This window comes from Macaca thibetana, chromosome 13, assembly GCF_024542745.1.
Source record: "Macaca thibetana thibetana isolate TM-01 chromosome 13, ASM2454274v1, whole genome shotgun sequence".
In the NCBI taxonomy this organism is placed as follows: domain Eukaryota; kingdom Metazoa; phylum Chordata; class Mammalia; order Primates; family Cercopithecidae; genus Macaca; species Macaca thibetana.
The window spans coordinates 64,297,786-64,315,407 of record NC_065590.1 but is presented as its reverse complement, the minus strand read 5'-3'; the positions used below and the strand labels follow the sequence as shown (position 1 = coordinate 64,315,407).

The 17,622-nt window shown below is 42.5% G+C and overlaps 2 protein-coding genes across 4 annotated transcripts in view; both read right to left on the bottom strand.

Annotated features, from left to right (window-relative positions):
* Positions 1–17,622, bottom strand: part of LOC126934205 (cytochrome c oxidase subunit 7A-related protein, mitochondrial) — a 723,522-nt gene that overhangs the window by 483,110 nt on the left and 222,790 nt on the right. The gene's annotated exons all lie outside the window — the stretch shown is intronic.
* LOC126934416 (cysteine and histidine-rich domain-containing protein 1-like) lies at positions 13,594–15,873 on the bottom strand. Its single transcript, XM_050755224.1, has 2 exons — positions 15,680–15,873; positions 13,594–14,395 (listed from the first exon to the last, which is right to left on the bottom strand). Exons 1-2 carry the CDS (start codon positions 15,871–15,873, stop codon positions 13,594–13,596), a joined length of 996 nt encoding a protein of 331 aa, XP_050611181.1.

Genomic DNA, 17,622 nt, shown 5'->3' with positions numbered 1-17,622 from the left:
TTCTTTCCTTAATTTAGAAATCTTCAGCTAAGAAATTGATTAGGCCATAAACAACAAACATACTGTGAACCTATTTGTGGTCCAATGTCTTAAAGTGATGTTGATAGAATTTTTTAAGGTTGTGGTGGGTGATAAAAATCAAGTCAGCAGGGCATGGTGGCTCACACCGTAATTCCAACACTTTGGAAGGCTGAGGCAGAAGGATTGCTTGAGCCCAGGAGTTCAAGACCAGCCTGGGTAACATGGGGAACCCTGTCTCTACAAAAAATACATAAATTAACCCAGTGTGGTGAGGCACACCTGTAGTCTCAGCTACTTGGGAGGCTGAGGTGGGAGGCTCACCTGAGCCCAAGAGGTAGAGGCTGCAGTGAGCTGAGATTACACCACTGCACTCCAGCCTGAGTGATTCTGTCTCAATTAAAAAAAAAAATCAAGTCAGAATACAGGAAAATGCTTTAAAAACCACAAAGTATTATGACATTTTTATTAGCATCAGATCACTGGCTTAGGCCTGACTATACTGTGTAGTGGCTTCAAGAAGGAAGTGGGTAAGTACGAAGTGACCAAACTGGGAAGGAGGCTTGAAGTGACAACTGAACAGCCCCAGGCCCCAGCAGGAGAGAAACCTGATGTAACCCAGGCTGACCTTGGCTTTGTAGAATGCTTGGATGAAGACAAGCTCATCAGAGCTAGGGGTGACACAGCCTGAAAGGAGTGCACATTCAGTAGAATTTGGAAGAAGAGTGGAGCCAATCCAGAGACAAATGTTTCTGACAAATGACAAGATGCAATTTTCATAGAGATAATTGTAAGTCTATGTTCAGTTCAAAGTGCCATGTGTGAGGATGCCTGGCTTGACAGCTGTTTGCATGTAAAAGATCTGGGGATCTCGGATGTGTGCAACCTTGGTCGTGCCAGCAGTGTGACCCAACTGCTAAGAATGTCAACCGATTATTAATGCATTACTATATAATGCATTACATGGTGTAGTGTCAGGGATCACAAAACAGCCATCTGTGGAACAAATCTAGCCTGCAGACAGATTTTGTTTGGCCTTCCAGCACTAACTTGCAAAGTACTGACATTAAAAAAAAAATCATTTGCCTACATATTCGGAGATTTCACAGAAATGCTGAGATTTTCAGTTTCTAATGAAAAGTCAGGGCTGGGTGCGGTGCCTCACGCCTGTAATCCCAGCACTTTGGGAGATGGAGGTGGGTGGATCACCTGAGGTCAGGAGTTCAAGACCAGCCTGGCCAACATGGCGAAACCCCTTCTCTACTAAAAATACAAAAATTAGCCGTGCCTGTAGTCCCAGCTACTGGGGGGAGCTGAGGCAGGAGAATCTCTTGAACCTGGGAGGCGGAGGTTGCAGTGAGCCGAGATCACACCACTGTATTCCAGCCTGGGAGACAGAGTGAGACCTTGTCTCAAAAAAAAAACAAAAAAAACAAAAAAACAAGTCAGAAGCCCAGCCATCTGGGGCCTTTATTCCTACATAGCAAGACTGACTGCCCAACTTGGATGTGTATGTGGCTTTTGGTTTGCCACGGTCCCTGTCACTCTCTATTAGTCTCCAACACAGAGGTAGGTGCCAGCTGCCATGATTCACTGGCTTGCTTTGCTGTTTTCTTTATCCCAGACTCATTTCAGTCATTTGTACCCTACAGATATTGAGTGTGTGGCCTCCATATGGGTAAAAGGAGGGGGTCCTGTTGAACTCTCAGTAGGTCAGAACACAGCCAGAGGGCTGTGATCTGTAGAAACAAGCTCATTTAAATTCAACAAAACAAAACCAAAGCCCAATTCTTTATTATGGAAAATTTCAAACATACACAAAAGTAGAGAGAACAGTATAGTTAACCCCCATGTTTCCGCTTTAAAGAATTGTCAACATTGTTTCATCTATATCCTTCCCACAACATTCACCCCTTACCCCTGGAATATTTTGAAGGAAATCCTAGATATGGTTTAATTTAACCTGTCAACACTTCAGCATATATACCCAACAGCTAATCACTTTTTTAAAAAAGCATAACCACAGTATCATTATTACACCCAACAAGAGTAATAATAATTACTTAGCTTCATCTCATATATCATCTGCATTCAAATTGCTACCCATATCTCTGAAAAATATTTTTACAGTTGGTTTGTTTGAATCAAGATCCAAACATGGGGCGTACTTGGCATTTGATTGGTGTATCCTTTAAGTCTCTTTTAATCTATTCCAACTCCCTCTCTTTCCACCCCCTTTTATGACATTTCTTTGTTGACCTTTAGAATTTCCCACAGATTTTGGCTAATTATGTGCTCAAGGTTTTCTTCAGCCCCATGTTCTTCAATCCCTCAAGGCAATTATATCTAGAAGCTTTACAGTATTCAGATTATTTTCCCCCTAAAATATATTCTAGATGGTACTGTGTGCTATTGCATTACAAAAGAAAGTACATAATGTCTGGTTGTCCCACATTTAGAAATATTACTTTTGATTGATGATTTCAGCATGGTCAGCAAAATCCATCCATTATAAAATCCTTCATCAGCCTCTAATCCTTCATCAGCATGGTCGGCTGAATCCATCCATTAAAAAATCCTTCACCAGCCTCTAACCTAATGTTTTAGCAGCCATTGATTATCTTGGTCTAAACCTATTATTTTTATTGAGGATTCCCCAATGGCGCTTTTCTATTATTCCTTCTGCATTTATGACTATGGAAGCACAATTCACATAAGAAAGACTAGATAATTGCTTGATTCTTTCTCTTTTTGATTCCCTAATAATTTCTAAAGATAACCAATAAGTTTTACATTTTAAAGCTTTTTTGAGTTATAGTTTATGTACAATGAACTGCATTAATAATGTTGAATAGCTTTTCATATGCTTATTAGACATTAATATATCCTCTTTGGTGAAGTATTTTTTTGTTTTTGTTTTGTTTTGTTTTTGAGATGGGGTCTTGTTCTGTCCCCCAGCCTAGAGTGCGGTGGCGTGATATCACAGCCTCAAACTCCTGGATTCAAGCAATCCTCTTGTCACAGCCTCCCCAGTAGCTGGGACCATAGGTGCGAGCCACCACTCTGGGCTTCTGTCTGCTTTTTATTGAGTTGCTTCTCTTTTCATTATTGGGTTGTAGAGCTTTTCTGTATAATCTAGATATAGTTCCCTTGTTGGATATATAATATGTATATTTTTTGAGACAGAGTCTTGCTCTGTCACCCAGGCTGGAGTGCAGTGGTGCAATCTCAGCTCACTGCAATCTCCGCCTCCCAGGTTCAACTGATTCTCCTGCCTCAGCCCCCTGAGTAGCTGAGACTACAGGTGCACACCATCATGCCCAGCTAATTTTTGTATTTTTAGTAGAGACAAGATTCACCATGTTGGCCAGACTGGTCTTCAACTCCTGACCTCAGGTGATCCATCCACCTCGGCCTCCCAAAGTGCTGGGATTTCAGGTGTGAGCCACTGTGCTTGGCCTGTGGATATATAATTTGTAATTTCTTCCAGTTTGTGGCTTGGATTTTCATTTTTTAATGTCTATTAAAGAGCAAAATCTTAACATTTTGATGAAGTTCAATTCATTGATTTCTTTACCCATTATTGATTGTACTTTTGGTGCTATATCTAAGTAACCTTTGTCTAACTCAAGGTCACCAAGATTTTAGTCCATGACTTAGTTCTTACATTTAGGTTTATGCTCCATTTTGAGTTGACTTAATTTTTGTGTATGGTGTGAGGTAAGGGTCTTATTTTGAGAGGGGGTGGGATATGTGGGTATCTAAATTATGGCACAATTTGTTGAAAAACTTATTCTTTCCTGATTGAATTGCCTTGGTATCTTATCAAAAATAAGCTGTCCATAAATGTGTTGCTCTGTTGCTGTACTTTCATTCTGTTCTATTGACCTGTCAGTATAGTGTCATGCCAACACTACACTGTGCTGATTACTGTACATTTAGAGTAAGTTTGGAAACTAGGTATTATAAATTCTCCAATTTTTTTTTTTTTTTTTTTTTTTTTTTGAGACAGAGCCTTGCTCTGTCACCCATGCTGGAGTGCAGTGGTGCAATCTTGGCTCACTGCAAGCTCCACCTCCTGGGTTCACGTCATTCTCCTGCCTCAACCTCCCAAGTAGCTGGGACTACAGGCGCCCACCACCACAACCAGCTAATTTTTTGTATTTTAATAGAGACAGGGTTTCACCGTGTTAGCCAGGATGGTCTCGATCTCCTGACCTCATGATCCTCCCGCCTCAGCCTCCCAAAGTGCTGGGATTACAGGCGTGAGCCACCGTGCCTGGCCTATAAATTCTCCAGTTTTGTTCTTCTCTTTCAAAATGGTTTTGGCCATTACAGGTCCTTTACATTTTCATATAAATTTTAGATTCAGGCCGGGCGCGGTGGCTCATGCCTGTAATCCCAGCACTTTGGGAGGCCGAGGCGGGCAGATCACAAGGTCAGGAGATCGAGACCACGGTGAAACCCCGTCTCTACTAAAAATACAAAAAAATTAGCCGGGCGCAGTTGTGGGTGCCTGTAGTCCCAGCTACTCGGGAGGCTGAGGCAGGAGAATGGCGTGAACCCGAGAGGCGGAGCTTGCAGTGAGCCGAGATCACGCCACTGCACTCCAGCCTGGGCGACAGAGCCAGACTCCGTCTCAAAAAAAAAAAAAAAAAAAAAAAAAAAAAAAATTTTAGATTCAGTTTACCAATTTCTATGAAAAAGTCTGCTTGGATTTGATAGAAATTCTGTTAAATGTATTGATCAATACATTCAACAATTTGAGAATTACCTTCTTCAAAATATGTCTTCTGCAGATCACCTGAGGTCAGGAGTTCGAGACCAGCCTGGCCAACATGGTGAAACCCCATCTCTACTAAAAATACAAAAATTAGCTGGGTGTGGTGGCGGATGCTTGTAATCCCAGCTACTTGGGAGGCTGAAGCATGAGAATTGCTTGAACCTGGGAGGCAGCAGAGGTTGCAATGAGCTGAAATCACACCACTGCACTCCAGCCTGGGGGATAGAGTGAGACTCTGTCTCCAAAAAAAAAAAAAAAAAGTCTTCTGATTCCATAAACACAGAATATCTCTCCATTTATTTAGGCCTTCCATTTCTTTAAGCAATGTTTCATAGTTTTTTTTTTTTTAAGACAGGTCTCAAAAAATGTAAATGTATGTGTTCAATGTATTGATCAATACATTCAACGATTTCAGAATTACCTTCTTAAAAGTGTGTCTTCTGATTCCATAAACACAGCATACCTCTCAATTTATTTAGGCCTTCAATTTCTTTAAGCAATGTTTTGTAGTTTTTTTTTTTTTTTTTTTTTTGAGACAGGGTCTCACTCTGTTGTCCAGGCTGTAGTGCAGTGGTGCAATTATGGCTCACTGCAGCCTCAACCTCCTGGACTCAAGTGATCCTCCCATGTCAGCCTTCCAAGTAGCTGGGACTACAGGCACATGCCACCACACCTGGTTATTTTTTGTAATTTTTGCAGAGGCAGGGTTTTGCCATGTTGCCCAGGCTGTTCTCAAACTCCTGGGCTCAAATGATCCTCCCTCCTTGGCCTCCCAAAGTGCTGGGATTACAAGTGTGAGCCACAAGGCCTGGCCCTATTTCTTTATTAAATATTTTGTGAATTCACGGTGAAGTTCTGTGGGCCTACAGTTTTCCTTGTGAGAAGGTTTTTTGTTTTGAAAATCCTGTAAGTTTAAGAGTTTAATATGTGTAAAGCTATTGAGGTTATCTATTAATTCTTGAGTATACTTAAGTACTTTGTGTCTTTCAAAAAGTCTATTTCATTTGATTTCTTACATTTATTGGCATAAAATTTTCACAATAGTCCCTCTCCTTATCTTTCTAAATTATCTGTAAGATCTGTAGTGATGTCCCTTCTCTAATTCCTAATATAGGTAATTTGCATCTTTTCTCTCTCGCTCTCTCTTTTTAAAAAAATCAGTTTGGTTAGGGGTTTTTTACTTTCATTTATCTTCTCAAAGAATTAGCTTTTGGCTGGGCATGGTGGCTCATGCCACTTTGGGAGGCCGAGGTGGGTGGATCACTTGAGGTCAGGAGTTTGAGACCAGCCTGGCCAACATGGTGAAACCCCATCTCTACTAAAAATACAAAAAAATTAGCTGGTGGATGGGTGCCTGTAATCCTAGCCACTTGGGAGGTGCACCACTGCACTCCAGCCTGGGTGACAGAGTGAGGCTCTCAAAACAAACAAACAAACAAAACCCAAAAACCTCTTTTTACAATTTTTTCATTTTTATTTTTTTGAGATTTTAGTTTTACCTTTCCTATGGTGCTGATAAAAACTCTTTTGTTAATGAGTATATTCTTTCCCTTTGAAAATTTCATTCTGCCTATTCCTCTGTCTAAGACTAAGGTCTTTTCACTCATTTCCTTTTAATCTTCTTTTTTTCTTTACATTTATTTTTATCTTATCTATTTTCTTCTTCTTTTTAACTTGAACTGTAAAACTGAATTACCTTTAATTGCCTGGATTCTCCCTGCTGGTTGAGTCCCCCCCAGGGGGTACAGGCAGGCAGTTGGGGTAGAGTCTAAGCTCTGGGAAAGCCTGGTGGGGTAAGGAGCTTTGCTTCCTTATTTTGGTTCTCGGTCTTTCCCCAGTAAATCTTTGGCACAACAACTTTTGACCTTAGTGATCTAGGGGACTAGATGCCCCTCCGTTTCTTCTAACAATAGGTCATCCATGGTGACTGCGGTTGAAACTCCAAGAAACATGGATCCTGGAAAAGAGAGGACTGAGGATGGATTTCTGAGCTGCTTTCAAATATTTGTGAAAGAAGAAATAGTCACAGACAGTGTTGCCCTAGAGAAAAGAACATGAGGCCAGGCACGGTGGCTCATGCCTGTAATCCCAGCACTTTGGGAGGCCGAGGCAGGTGGATCAGGAGGTCAGGAGTTTGAGACCAGCCTGGCCAACACGGTGAAACCCTGTCTCTACTAAAAATACAAAAATTAGCCGGGTGTGGTGGTGCGCACCTATAATCCCAGCTACTCAGGAGGCTGAGGCAGGAGAATCGCTTGAACCTGGGAGGTGGAGGTTGCAGTGAGCTGAGATCATGCCATTGCACTACAGCCTGGGCAACAGAGTGAGACTCAGTCTCAAAAAAAAAAAAAAAAAAAAAGAGAAAAGAATATGAGCTTAGAACTAGAGCCCGTGGGTGATGACGACAAGGAGGCAAACTTATTTTTAAAGTAATTAGCACTGTTGAGAAATAGGATGGGTTGACCAATGGAGTGCATTTCCCAGATTTAAAAGTGATTGAGGCTGAGTGATTGAGGCTCATGCCTGTGGTACCAGCACTTTGGGAGGCTGAAGTTGGAGGATTGCTTCAGCCCAGGAGCTCAAGACCAGCTCAAGACCAGCCTGGGCAACATAGTGAGACCCCATCTCTACCAAGAAAAAAGTGATGGAGCAGAAGCTGGGAGAAGAGAGTCTTGCATTGGCTGGGAGATTGCTTTGGGTAGTATGGACATTTAACAATATTAATCCTTCCAATCCGTGAACATGGAATATTTTTCCATTTCTGGTGTCCTCTTCAATTTCTTTCATTAGTGTTTTATAGTTTCATTATAGAGATCTTTCATTCCTTTGGTTAATTCCTAGGTATTTAATGTTATGTGTGGCTATTGTAAATGGGATTACTTTAACAATTTCTTTTTCACATTGTTCACTGTTGACATACAGAAATGCTACTGAATTTTGTATGTTGATTTTGTATTCTGCAAATGTACTGAATTTTTTTTATCAGTTCTAATAGTTTTCTTGTGGAATCTTTAGGTTTTCCCAAATCTAAGATCATATCATCTGCAAAAAAGGATAATTTGACTGCTTCCTTTCCATTTTGGATGCCCTTTATTTCTTTCTCTTGCCTGATTTCTCTAGCTAGGACCTCCAGTAATATGTTGAATAACAGTGGTAACAGTGGGCATCCTTGCCATGTTCCAGATCTTAGAGAAAAGACTTTCGGTTTTCCCACATTCAGTATGGTACTAGCCGTGTGTCTATCATACATGGCTTTTATTATGTTGAGGTGTGTTCATTCTATCCCCAGTTTTTTTTTTTTTTTTTTTTTTTTTTTTGAGATGGAGTCTCACTCTGTCCCCCAGGTTGGAGTGCAGTGGCTTGATCTTGGCTCACTGCAAGCTCTGCCACCCAGGTTCACGCCATCCTCCTGCCTCAGCCTCCCGAGTAGCTGGGACCACAGGGGCCCACCACCACACCTGGCTAATTGTTTTTATATTTTTAGTAGAGACAGGGTTTCACTGTGTTAGCCAGGATGGTATCGATCTCTTGACCTCGTGATCCGCCCGTCTCGGCCTCCGAAAGTGCTGGGATTACAGGCGTGAGCCACCGCGCCCGGCCTATCCCCAGTTTTTTTGAGGGTTTTTATTATGAAGGGATGTTGAATTTTATCCAATGCTTTTTCAGCATCAGTTGAAATAATCATATGGTTTTTATCTTTCCTTCTGTTGATATGATGTATCACATTGATTGATGTTTTATGTTGAACCATCCTTGCTTCCCAGGGATAAATCCCACTAGTTGCGAAGAATTATCTTTCTAATATATTGTTGAATTCGGTTTGCTAGTATTTTGTCAAGGATTTTTGCATCAATATTCATCAGAGGTACTGCCCTGTAGTTTTCTCTTTTTGATATGTCTTTGTCTGGGTTTGGTATCAGGGTAATTCTTGCCTCACAGAATGAGTTTGGAAGTATTCCCTCCTCCTCTGTTTTTTGGAATAGTTTGGGTAGGATTGGTAGTACTCTTTTAAATGTTTGTTAGAATTCAGCAGTGAAGCCATCAAGTCCTGTGCTTTTCTTTTCTGGGAGACTTTTTATTATGGCTTCAATCTCATTAGTTGTTACTGGTCTGTTCAGGTTTTTGATTTCTTCCTGGTTCAATCTTGGTAGGTTGTACACATCTAGGAATTTGTCTATTTCTTCTAAATTTTCCAATTTATTGGCATATAGTTGCTCATAGTAGCCACTAATGACCCTTTGAGTTTTTGTGGTATCACAAAAACAGTAGTAATGTCTCTTTTTAATTTCTGATTTTATTTATTTGGATCATCTCTCTTTTTTTCATACTTAGTCTGGCTAAAGGTTTGTCAATTTTGTTTAACTTTTCAAAAAACAAACTTTCTGTTTCATTGATCTTTTGTATTTTTTAAATTTCAATTTAATTTATTTCTGCTCTAATCTTGATGATTTCTTTCTATGTAATAATTTTTGGGTTGTTTACTCTTGCTTTCCTAGTTCTTTAAGATGCATTATTAGATTGTTGATTTGAATTTTTTCCTCTTTTTTGATGTGGGCACTTACAGCTATAAACTTCCCTGCTAGTACTGCTTTTGCTGTATCCCATAGGTTTTGATATACTGTGTTTACATTATCATTTGTTTCAAGAAATTTTTCAATTTTCTTTTTAATTTCTTCATTGACCCACTGGTCATTCAGGAGCATATTGTTTAATTTCCATGTATTTGTATAGTTTCCAAAATTCCTCTTGTTATTAATTTCTAGTTTTATTCTATTGTGGTCAGAGAAGATGCTTGATGTTATTTCAATTTTTTGAATGTTTTAAGACTTGTTTTGTGACTTAGCATATAGTCTATCCTTGACAATGATTCATGTGCCGAGGAAAATAATGTGTATTCTGTGGCTCTTGGATGAAATGTAGTGTAAATATCTATTAGAGCCATTAGGTCTATAGTACAGATAAAGTTTGATGTTTCTTTGTCGAGGTTTTGTTTGGAAGATCTGTTTAATGCTAAAAGTTGTGTGTTGAAGTCTCCAACTATTATTGTATTGGGTCCTATCTCTCTCTTTAGCTCTAATAATATTTCTTTTATATATCTGGGTGCCCCAGTGTTGGGTACATATATGTTTAAAATTGCTATATCCTTTTGCTGAATTGACCCCTTTCTCATTATATAATGACCTTCTTTGCCTCTTCTTACAGTTTTTGTCTTGAAATCTATTTTGTCTGATATAACTACAGTGACTCCTGCTCTTTTTTTGTTTCCATTGGCATGAAATACCTTTTTCCATCCCTTTATTTTCAGTCTCCATATGTCTTTACAGGTGAAGTATGTTTCTTGTAGGCAACAGATCAATGGGTCTTGTTTTTTTTTACCCATTCGGCCAGTCTGTGTCTTTTGACTGGAGAGTTTAGTTTATTTACATTCAATGTTATTCTTCATAAGGACCTACCTCTGCCATTTTCTTATTTGTTTTCTGGTTGTTTTGTGGTCTTTCCTTTCTTCTTTCTTTCATTCATATCTTCCTCTAGTGAAGTGATTTTCTCTGGTGATAGGAATGAGTTTCTTGCTTCTTATTTTTTGTGGTAATTTTCAAATTTCTTGATGAGAATTTTCTTTAGAAGGAAGAGGCTAAACCAAAAATTATTGTAATCTTTCAATCTGTTAAACTGGCCCAGGGATAAAGTCAGCATGTCCTTCCCTGTGCTTTTGTACAAAGCCTGGCCCCTCCATCAGCACACCTGCCATTTCCACTATGAGGACTCAAAGTTAACATATTCAAAACACAACTTTGGCTTTTTTCCTCTTCCAAACATGCGCTTCCCCTAGTCCTTCCCATTCCACAAAATGGTCCTTTCATCCATTCACCCAATTCTAACTGAAAAACTTGGGAGACAGCTTTGATTGTACCCTTCTAACTCCTCCTACATCTAATCCATCAGCAAGCCCTGTGTCTTCCTCCAATCTGTTTCCTGAATCCTTGCCCTTCTCCCCATCTGCAGTTTCTGTTATGTCCCACTTAGACGATTGCAGGAGCCTCTTAACTGGCTTCCAACTTCCACTTCTTGTCCCTCTTCAATCCTTTCTCCATACGGAAGCCCAAATTAACCTTTAATGACACAAGTCAGACTCTGTCATTTCCTTGCTTAATGCCACCTATGGCTTTCCACTCCATCTATGGCTTTCCACTGCATGCAGAATAAAATACAAAGGCCTACCTACAGTGGTCCAGATGGCCCCACGTGTCTGCACTGGCTGCTGCCCACCTCGTCAGCTTCAGCTCCCCTCACTCTGTCCCAGCTTGCTATGCTCCACCTGCTCTTGTCTTCCTAGTTCTTGTTTCTGCCTTGGGGCTTCTGCAATGGCCATTCCTTCCCCAGGAGCAGTTTCCCCGGCATCTTAGGATGGCTAGCTGCTCAAACATCAGGGCTCAGTCAAATATCACCTTCTTAGAGATGCCTTTGAACATAGTCTCTCCCCACCAAATTATTCTGTTTGTCTCTTTCTCATTATATTTACTATGATCTAAATTTATTACACTTTTATACAAGTGTTAATTGCTTATCTTGCATCATTAGGATATCAGTTCCTACTGGGCCAAGCTAGTAGGTACTCAACAAATATTTAATGAATGAATGGCAGAAAGTGGAGAAGCAGCACACGGGCACATACTCTAAAGCTGAGAAGAGGGCACGTGTCCAGGTGCTTCGGGTGTGCTTTGCAGATTCAGGGCTGAAGCCTGGTGTTTAGAAAATTCTTTTCAGTCTTTCCAAGGTCTCATCCCCAAGCACGTGCGTGCCCTGCCTCAGGTGGCATCCTGATGGGCTGAAGAGTAATGCTCGCACTACATGCCAATGAGAAACCACAGCCTGAGAGTGTTGGAGCCGTGGCTCGCAGACATTGGTGTTTATAAGAATCATCTGGGGAGCTTGTTACAAAGCACGTTCCTGGGTTACGGCCCTAGAGATTCTATCAAGTCTACTGATGAAGTCCTGGAGCTAGACTGTGAGGCAACACAAGGACTGGGTGACCATTTTGTCCAGTTTTAGCCCTGAAGGCCTCAACTTCCAGAACATTCCTCAGTGCCTGGCAAACCAGGTTGGTTTGTTGCTCTAATGGAAGATGTTCAGAGAGGCAAGGGGTAGCTGATGAAGTAGTGAAGAATGGTTTTTTGCAGGAGCTGAGGGGGTTTCTTATCCTAGGCATTGGTTTTTGGCTGCCTTCTTGGCCTTGCCTTTGAGCCAGTCTAGGTTTCTCAGGCTCTAAGCCCAGATAGAAGGGTAAGGAAACCATTGTTTCTTAGACACCTGCAATGAACTGTCTGCTGCTCTACATTTTTTATTACCTAATTTATTCCTCAGAAGCCTTTTTTGACTCCCATTTTAGAGACAAGCCACTGAGGCTGGATAATGGTTCTGTAATTGCCCAAGCTCAGACATCTGCAAAACGGAGGAGATGGGAGCAACAAAATCCACCTGACTCAGAAACCCGGCCCTTTCTATGTGTTTTGCTGAGGCGGAGGATGGGGGGCAGAGATGTGGCTGGGACCTTATCTTGACAGATGTCCCTCAGTCCAGGGGGATGGGGCTCTCTTGGGATGTAGGGAAGACCCCAGTGACTAGACAGTGAACCACCTTTTTTTTAAAAAAAGAATTAAACTATTTTATTTAACATGTCATAGATAGTCATAAAGCAAGTCCATGCATTTAGTTTTCTGATATCCTAATGTATTTCCACAAACCTTTTAAGTCTATAATTTTATATAGTTTTTCATCAAGGAGGCAAGATATATGTAATTTCTCTTTTTTTTTTTTTTTTTTTTAAGATGGAGTCTCGATCTGTCACCCAGGCTGGAGTGCAGTGGCGCGATCTCGGCTCAGTGCAAGCTCTTCCTCCCAGGTTCAAACAATTCCCCTGCCTCATCCTCTCGAGTAGCTGGGACTACATGCACATGCCACCACGCCTGGCTAAATTTTGTATTTTTAATAGACATGGGGTTTCACCATGTTGGTCAGGATGGTCTCGAACTCCTGACCTCGTGATCCACCCACCTTGGCCTCACAAAGTGCTGGGATTACAGGCATGAGCCACCATGCCCGGCCTATAATTTCTTTCTATATGTAACTAATTAAAGGTTTTTAAGAGGGTTTAATCTCTAAATCAGTAACAATTTAGTCATAACACCATACAAACACATTTAAATATTCAGGAAAGAGATTTTTAAGATTATTGCTTAGTCTTATAAAATGGTGAATTTTAACCAAATTGATACCTCTGTATTCTTATTTATGTTTCCTATACTCTTACATCATACTGCTTGGCAAGTAATGTAAGTTTTGACATAATTTAAAAATTCAATTATTGTAAACAAATTCTAATTTGTTAAACAATTTATATATTCCCCTTTACTAACTACACTGCCTCAAAATTAATCCTCCTTAAAAAAGTAATCATCCCACATAGAAAAAACTGCAGAACTTCCTCTTTCTTAAATATTTTCAAATAATGTAAAAACACAAATCCATGAAAAAACTGATTAAAAATTGACATTTCATCTTCCTTTACTAATTATGGAATAATAGAAAGACGTAAAAATCATGTTCCTTAATATTTCTCTGCTTAACAGAGAAATATGAAGAAATACTGCAATTATGGTTGTGGGCTATTTTCTAGCTTCTTCAAGTACGGGACACAACTATGGTTCCTACCAGTAAGGAGAAATGAATAATCAATCTTACATAACACAAAAGAAAGATGAGAGGTTCAAAAAGATAAACTGACTTTGGCATTTTTAAGAACCTAATGTTAACCCTGAAATGCCAGATTGAGTAACACAACAACAAAACAAAAGATGACAGCAGCAAGCCACCACTTCACACAGTATTAAGATTTCTGAAATACGTAATAGCCTCCTCCCATGTCCCGCCCAATCTGTTGTGTTGTCTTTTTGTTTTTGCTGCTTTTTGACTGCAGGCAGTTCAAGTCTTGCCCATTGCATAGGTTCAGCTTTTCTTATAGTGATCTCAATCTTTGTTGCAGTCATAGTTACATAAATTCGCTTTACATCAGTCACATCCCGTAATTTCACATTTTGATGAAATTCCTTCTCTCCTTCAAATCCAATGTGCACATTTAACAACGTGCTATGTATTTCTACTCGACTAAGTTCTGGAAGTGAATTTTTAGCATATACTGAAATGGTAACTTCACCTTCAGTCTGATGCCAGTCATGTCTACATGGAACAACATTTTCCCCAGCATCCTTTTTAGCCCACATATGTTTCCCTGTTGTACAGCCCTCTTGGGCTAAGAATGTATTAAAATCAGAAGTTTTTCTTCTACAGCAGCTCCAGTATTTCATTCCCTCGTGGAAAATAGGTACTCCAGAATGATACACACAGACTTCTTCTAGACTCCCTAGACCCCGATATATCTTTGAACACCCTCCATTCTTACATGAAATCCAAATCTTAATTTCATCAGTCTTCTTCTTTCTTTTCTTTCTTTCTTTTTCTTTCTTTCTTTTTTTTTGACGGAGTCTTACTCTGTCGCCAGGCTGGAGTGCAGTGGTGCAATCTTGGCTCACTGCAACCTCTGCCTCCCAGGTTCAAGCAATTCCCCTGCCTCAGCCTCCCAAGTAGCTGGGACTACAGGTGTGCACCACCATGCCCGGCAAATATTTTGTATTTTTAATAGAGACGGGGTTTCACCATGTTGGCCAGGAGATTCTGGATCTCCTGACCTCGTGATCTGCCCGCCTCTGCCTCCCAAAGAGCTGGGATTATGCTGGGATTACAGGCGTGAGCCACCGCACCCAGCCGCTTCTCCTTCTCCTTCTTTCTTCCTTTTCAGACGGAGTCTGCTCTGTTGCCAGGCTGGAGTGCAGTGGCGCCCTCTCGGCTCACTGCAACCTCCGCCTCCTGGGTTCACGCCATTCTCCTGCCTCAGCCTCTTGAGTAGCTGGGACTACAGGCGCCCGCCACCTCGCCCGGCTAATTTTTGTACTTTTAGTAGAGACGGGGTTTCACCATGTTGGCCAGAATGGTCTCGATCTCTTGACCTCGTGATCTGCCCTCCTCGGCCTCCCAAAGTGCTGGGATTACAGGTGTGAGCCACCGCGCCCGGCCTTATCTTCTTCATTTCCTGATGACAGTTTAAGTTTATCAGGTGCTTGTTTTGGGGAGGCAGGTATTTTTAATTCCAAATTTGTCATTGGTTCATCTGGGCTTGGCCTTTTTATTGCTTCTATTGGCTTTGGGGCTTGAATGATGTGTTCCTGAAATTTGGGTTTCAGTTCAAGTAGTTCTTTCTTTTCAGTAGTCTTGACTTCAGGTTTGACTGGCTCAGGCGGCTTCTCACTATTATGTCTACCTTTTGCACAGCCTACAATGCTTAAGAAATCAGACAAATCAGTTGTTCTTCTCTTACATCAAGACCAACCCTTTAATGCATCGTGAAAGATTGGAACACCTGGGTGGCATGTGCAAGCGTCATCGGAATTGGTCCAGGATCGAAGGGCTGACCGCAGCCCCGGTTGTAGCACAGCAAGGCCATTTTCTTTTCCCACCGTCACAGGCAAGACCCAAACACCGAGAACATCAAGGGGGTGCATTTACCACTCCCGTGTCGCTGGCACCGGCCTCGACAGTGAACTATTTATTGTAAGGATTTCTGTGGGCCCGCTCTGAGCCGCCGTTTCTGGCCGTGCAGACGGATTTCTACCACACGGTGGCGCTGCGGCTCTGCCATAGAAGTCTCACTTTGCTCCAGAGCCAGGCAGGGCCGGCCACAGGACCAGCCTCCGACGGCGATTTCATCCGCAGCCTGCGGGGCAACGTGGGGCCTATCTGTAGCTTTCAGCCTTTCCTGGACCCTACCAGGACAAGAAGAGAGGGGAGAGGTGCGAAGGAGGTCTGGAGAGGAGGAGGCTTGGGACAATGCAGAGTCCTGATAGTGAGGGTGACCGCTGACCGCTGTCAGGAGGGACATGGACCGCTGCCGAGGAATAATGGGATTTCCCACCGGCCCAGTCATCTCCTACGCCGGGAAAAGGGAAGAGCTGCGCCCCCATGGTCTGTGCGGGTGGGAGGGGTCTCGGGCAGAGAGGAGACACTTTTTCTGTCCTCCAGGCTGTTTCTGCCAAGTGAAGGCCTGGGCTGGAAGAGCCAGGAGCAAATGAGAGAGTTGGGTGCTGAGCACCCAGCGGGAGAGGATGCGTCCCGGTCATCACACACCTGCTGACCACACATCTCTGTGAGGTCCCCCCACATACTCCGCCTGCAGTTGCCATTTGGGAAAATGATTCTTGCCTCTTTCACCGTCTGTTTTGTAGGTTACGACTCATTTACGGGCCTAGGCCAGGACTCGGCTCTTCCAGATCCTTATGGAAAAGCAACATCACACTTGTGCCCAGGGGTTCGAGACCAGCCTGGGCAACAGGACAAACCCACTTCTCTACAAAAAATACAAAATCTGTGCGGAAGGTATGTGAACCCTTGGGAAACGGAGTTGCTGTACACGTGTATCAGGCCTTGAGCCAGCTGCAGAGTGGGCATTACTGCCTGGTGCCCTCCTCCCTCACTCTGCCTCCCTGGATGTTGGGGATGGCCCTGTAAACCTTGTTCATAGGGGTCCCTCGATTTCTGGGACACCTCATCTGAGCACTGAGGAGGGGACACAGCTGTTGGCTGGGAGGCAGGAGACTAAGAGTTGCCTTCAAGCCATCCCCACACATGTGAGCTCATCAGCATTCTGCCCTTTCGTGGGTGTCAGTTGTCTCGTCCATAAAATGGGATGATGTTCTTGTTCCAGCCAGCATACTGGATGACTAAATGAAGGAAGAGGTGAGAAGCTGCATTGGAAAAAGAAACCATTCAGCTGCAAGACATCCTGGTGCAGTTCCTCCAGGCCTAATGGGGTTTGGTTGCCCACCTGGGCTGTGTCTCTTCGTGGCGCCAGCAGGTGGCAGCATTGCTTTTGCATGTGCCGGCTCCACCTCCGGCCTCTCCCAGACATGCAGCGTGTAGGGCAGGGGACCATTCTTCACCCAATTCAATTCAGGGGTCAGGAGAAGGAGGGATCTGAAATGCCCTGAATGGGAAGGGCCTGGAAAGAGAATGAAAACCTCATTCCTCCCCTCAAAAAAAAAAAAAAAAAAAAAAAAAAAACCCGCAGGTAAGCCAGGAGGGCAGGACCTGGAGCGTGAGCCCAAGAGGGCTAATGTGACCACTCAGGCTCAAGGGGGACCTTACCTCTCTCTGCCACAGCTGTGTTCCCCACCACCTGGAGGAGGGAACTGGGGATCCAGAAGGCTTGGGCCCTTGTCTTTGGTTGGAAAAGTCAGCCGGCATTGCAGTGGGGCAGCAGGAACTCCTCTATTTTTGTGTGTGCAACAGGGTTGAAAACTTAATTCACTCTGTAATTTATTTGTGCAGAAAAAAGGTAATTTCCTTATTTATGAGTCTATAATGAATCTGGCTTTTCTTCCAACCCCTGCCTGATGATAAGTGAGAAAAGCAATGAAATTTTCAACTTGATTTAAACCACCTGGGGCCAGAGAGTTTAGCCGGTCTTGTTAAGTGATCTTATTAATTTCTCTTGGATAAAATGCTTAGTTCTCAGACTGCTTTCCCCAGCTTCTCCCAGTGTGGTGCTGTTGGGGTGTTGTAGACAGACAAGGGCAGCTTGTCTGGCATCTGGTAGGAGGCATGAGTTGGGATCCTGGGCTGTGGTGTCCTCTGGACCCAGCAAGGTCCCCTTCTGGGGACACTGATCATACTAGAAGCTGAGTTTATGAAACTCATGGTGCAGTCCCTCCTGA

Bases quoted from the DNA above. Each gene is read 5' to 3' on its own strand.
- LOC126934416 (XM_050755224.1), bottom strand. From the start codon at position 15,873: ATGGGGGCGCAGCTCTTCCCTTTTCCCGGCGTAGGAGATGACTGGGCC. The intron at 14,396-15,679 runs GTAGGGTCCAGG...CTGGGAGGCAGA, and splicing joins TCCCCTCTCTTCTTGTCCTG to GGTTGCAGTGAGCCAAGATT.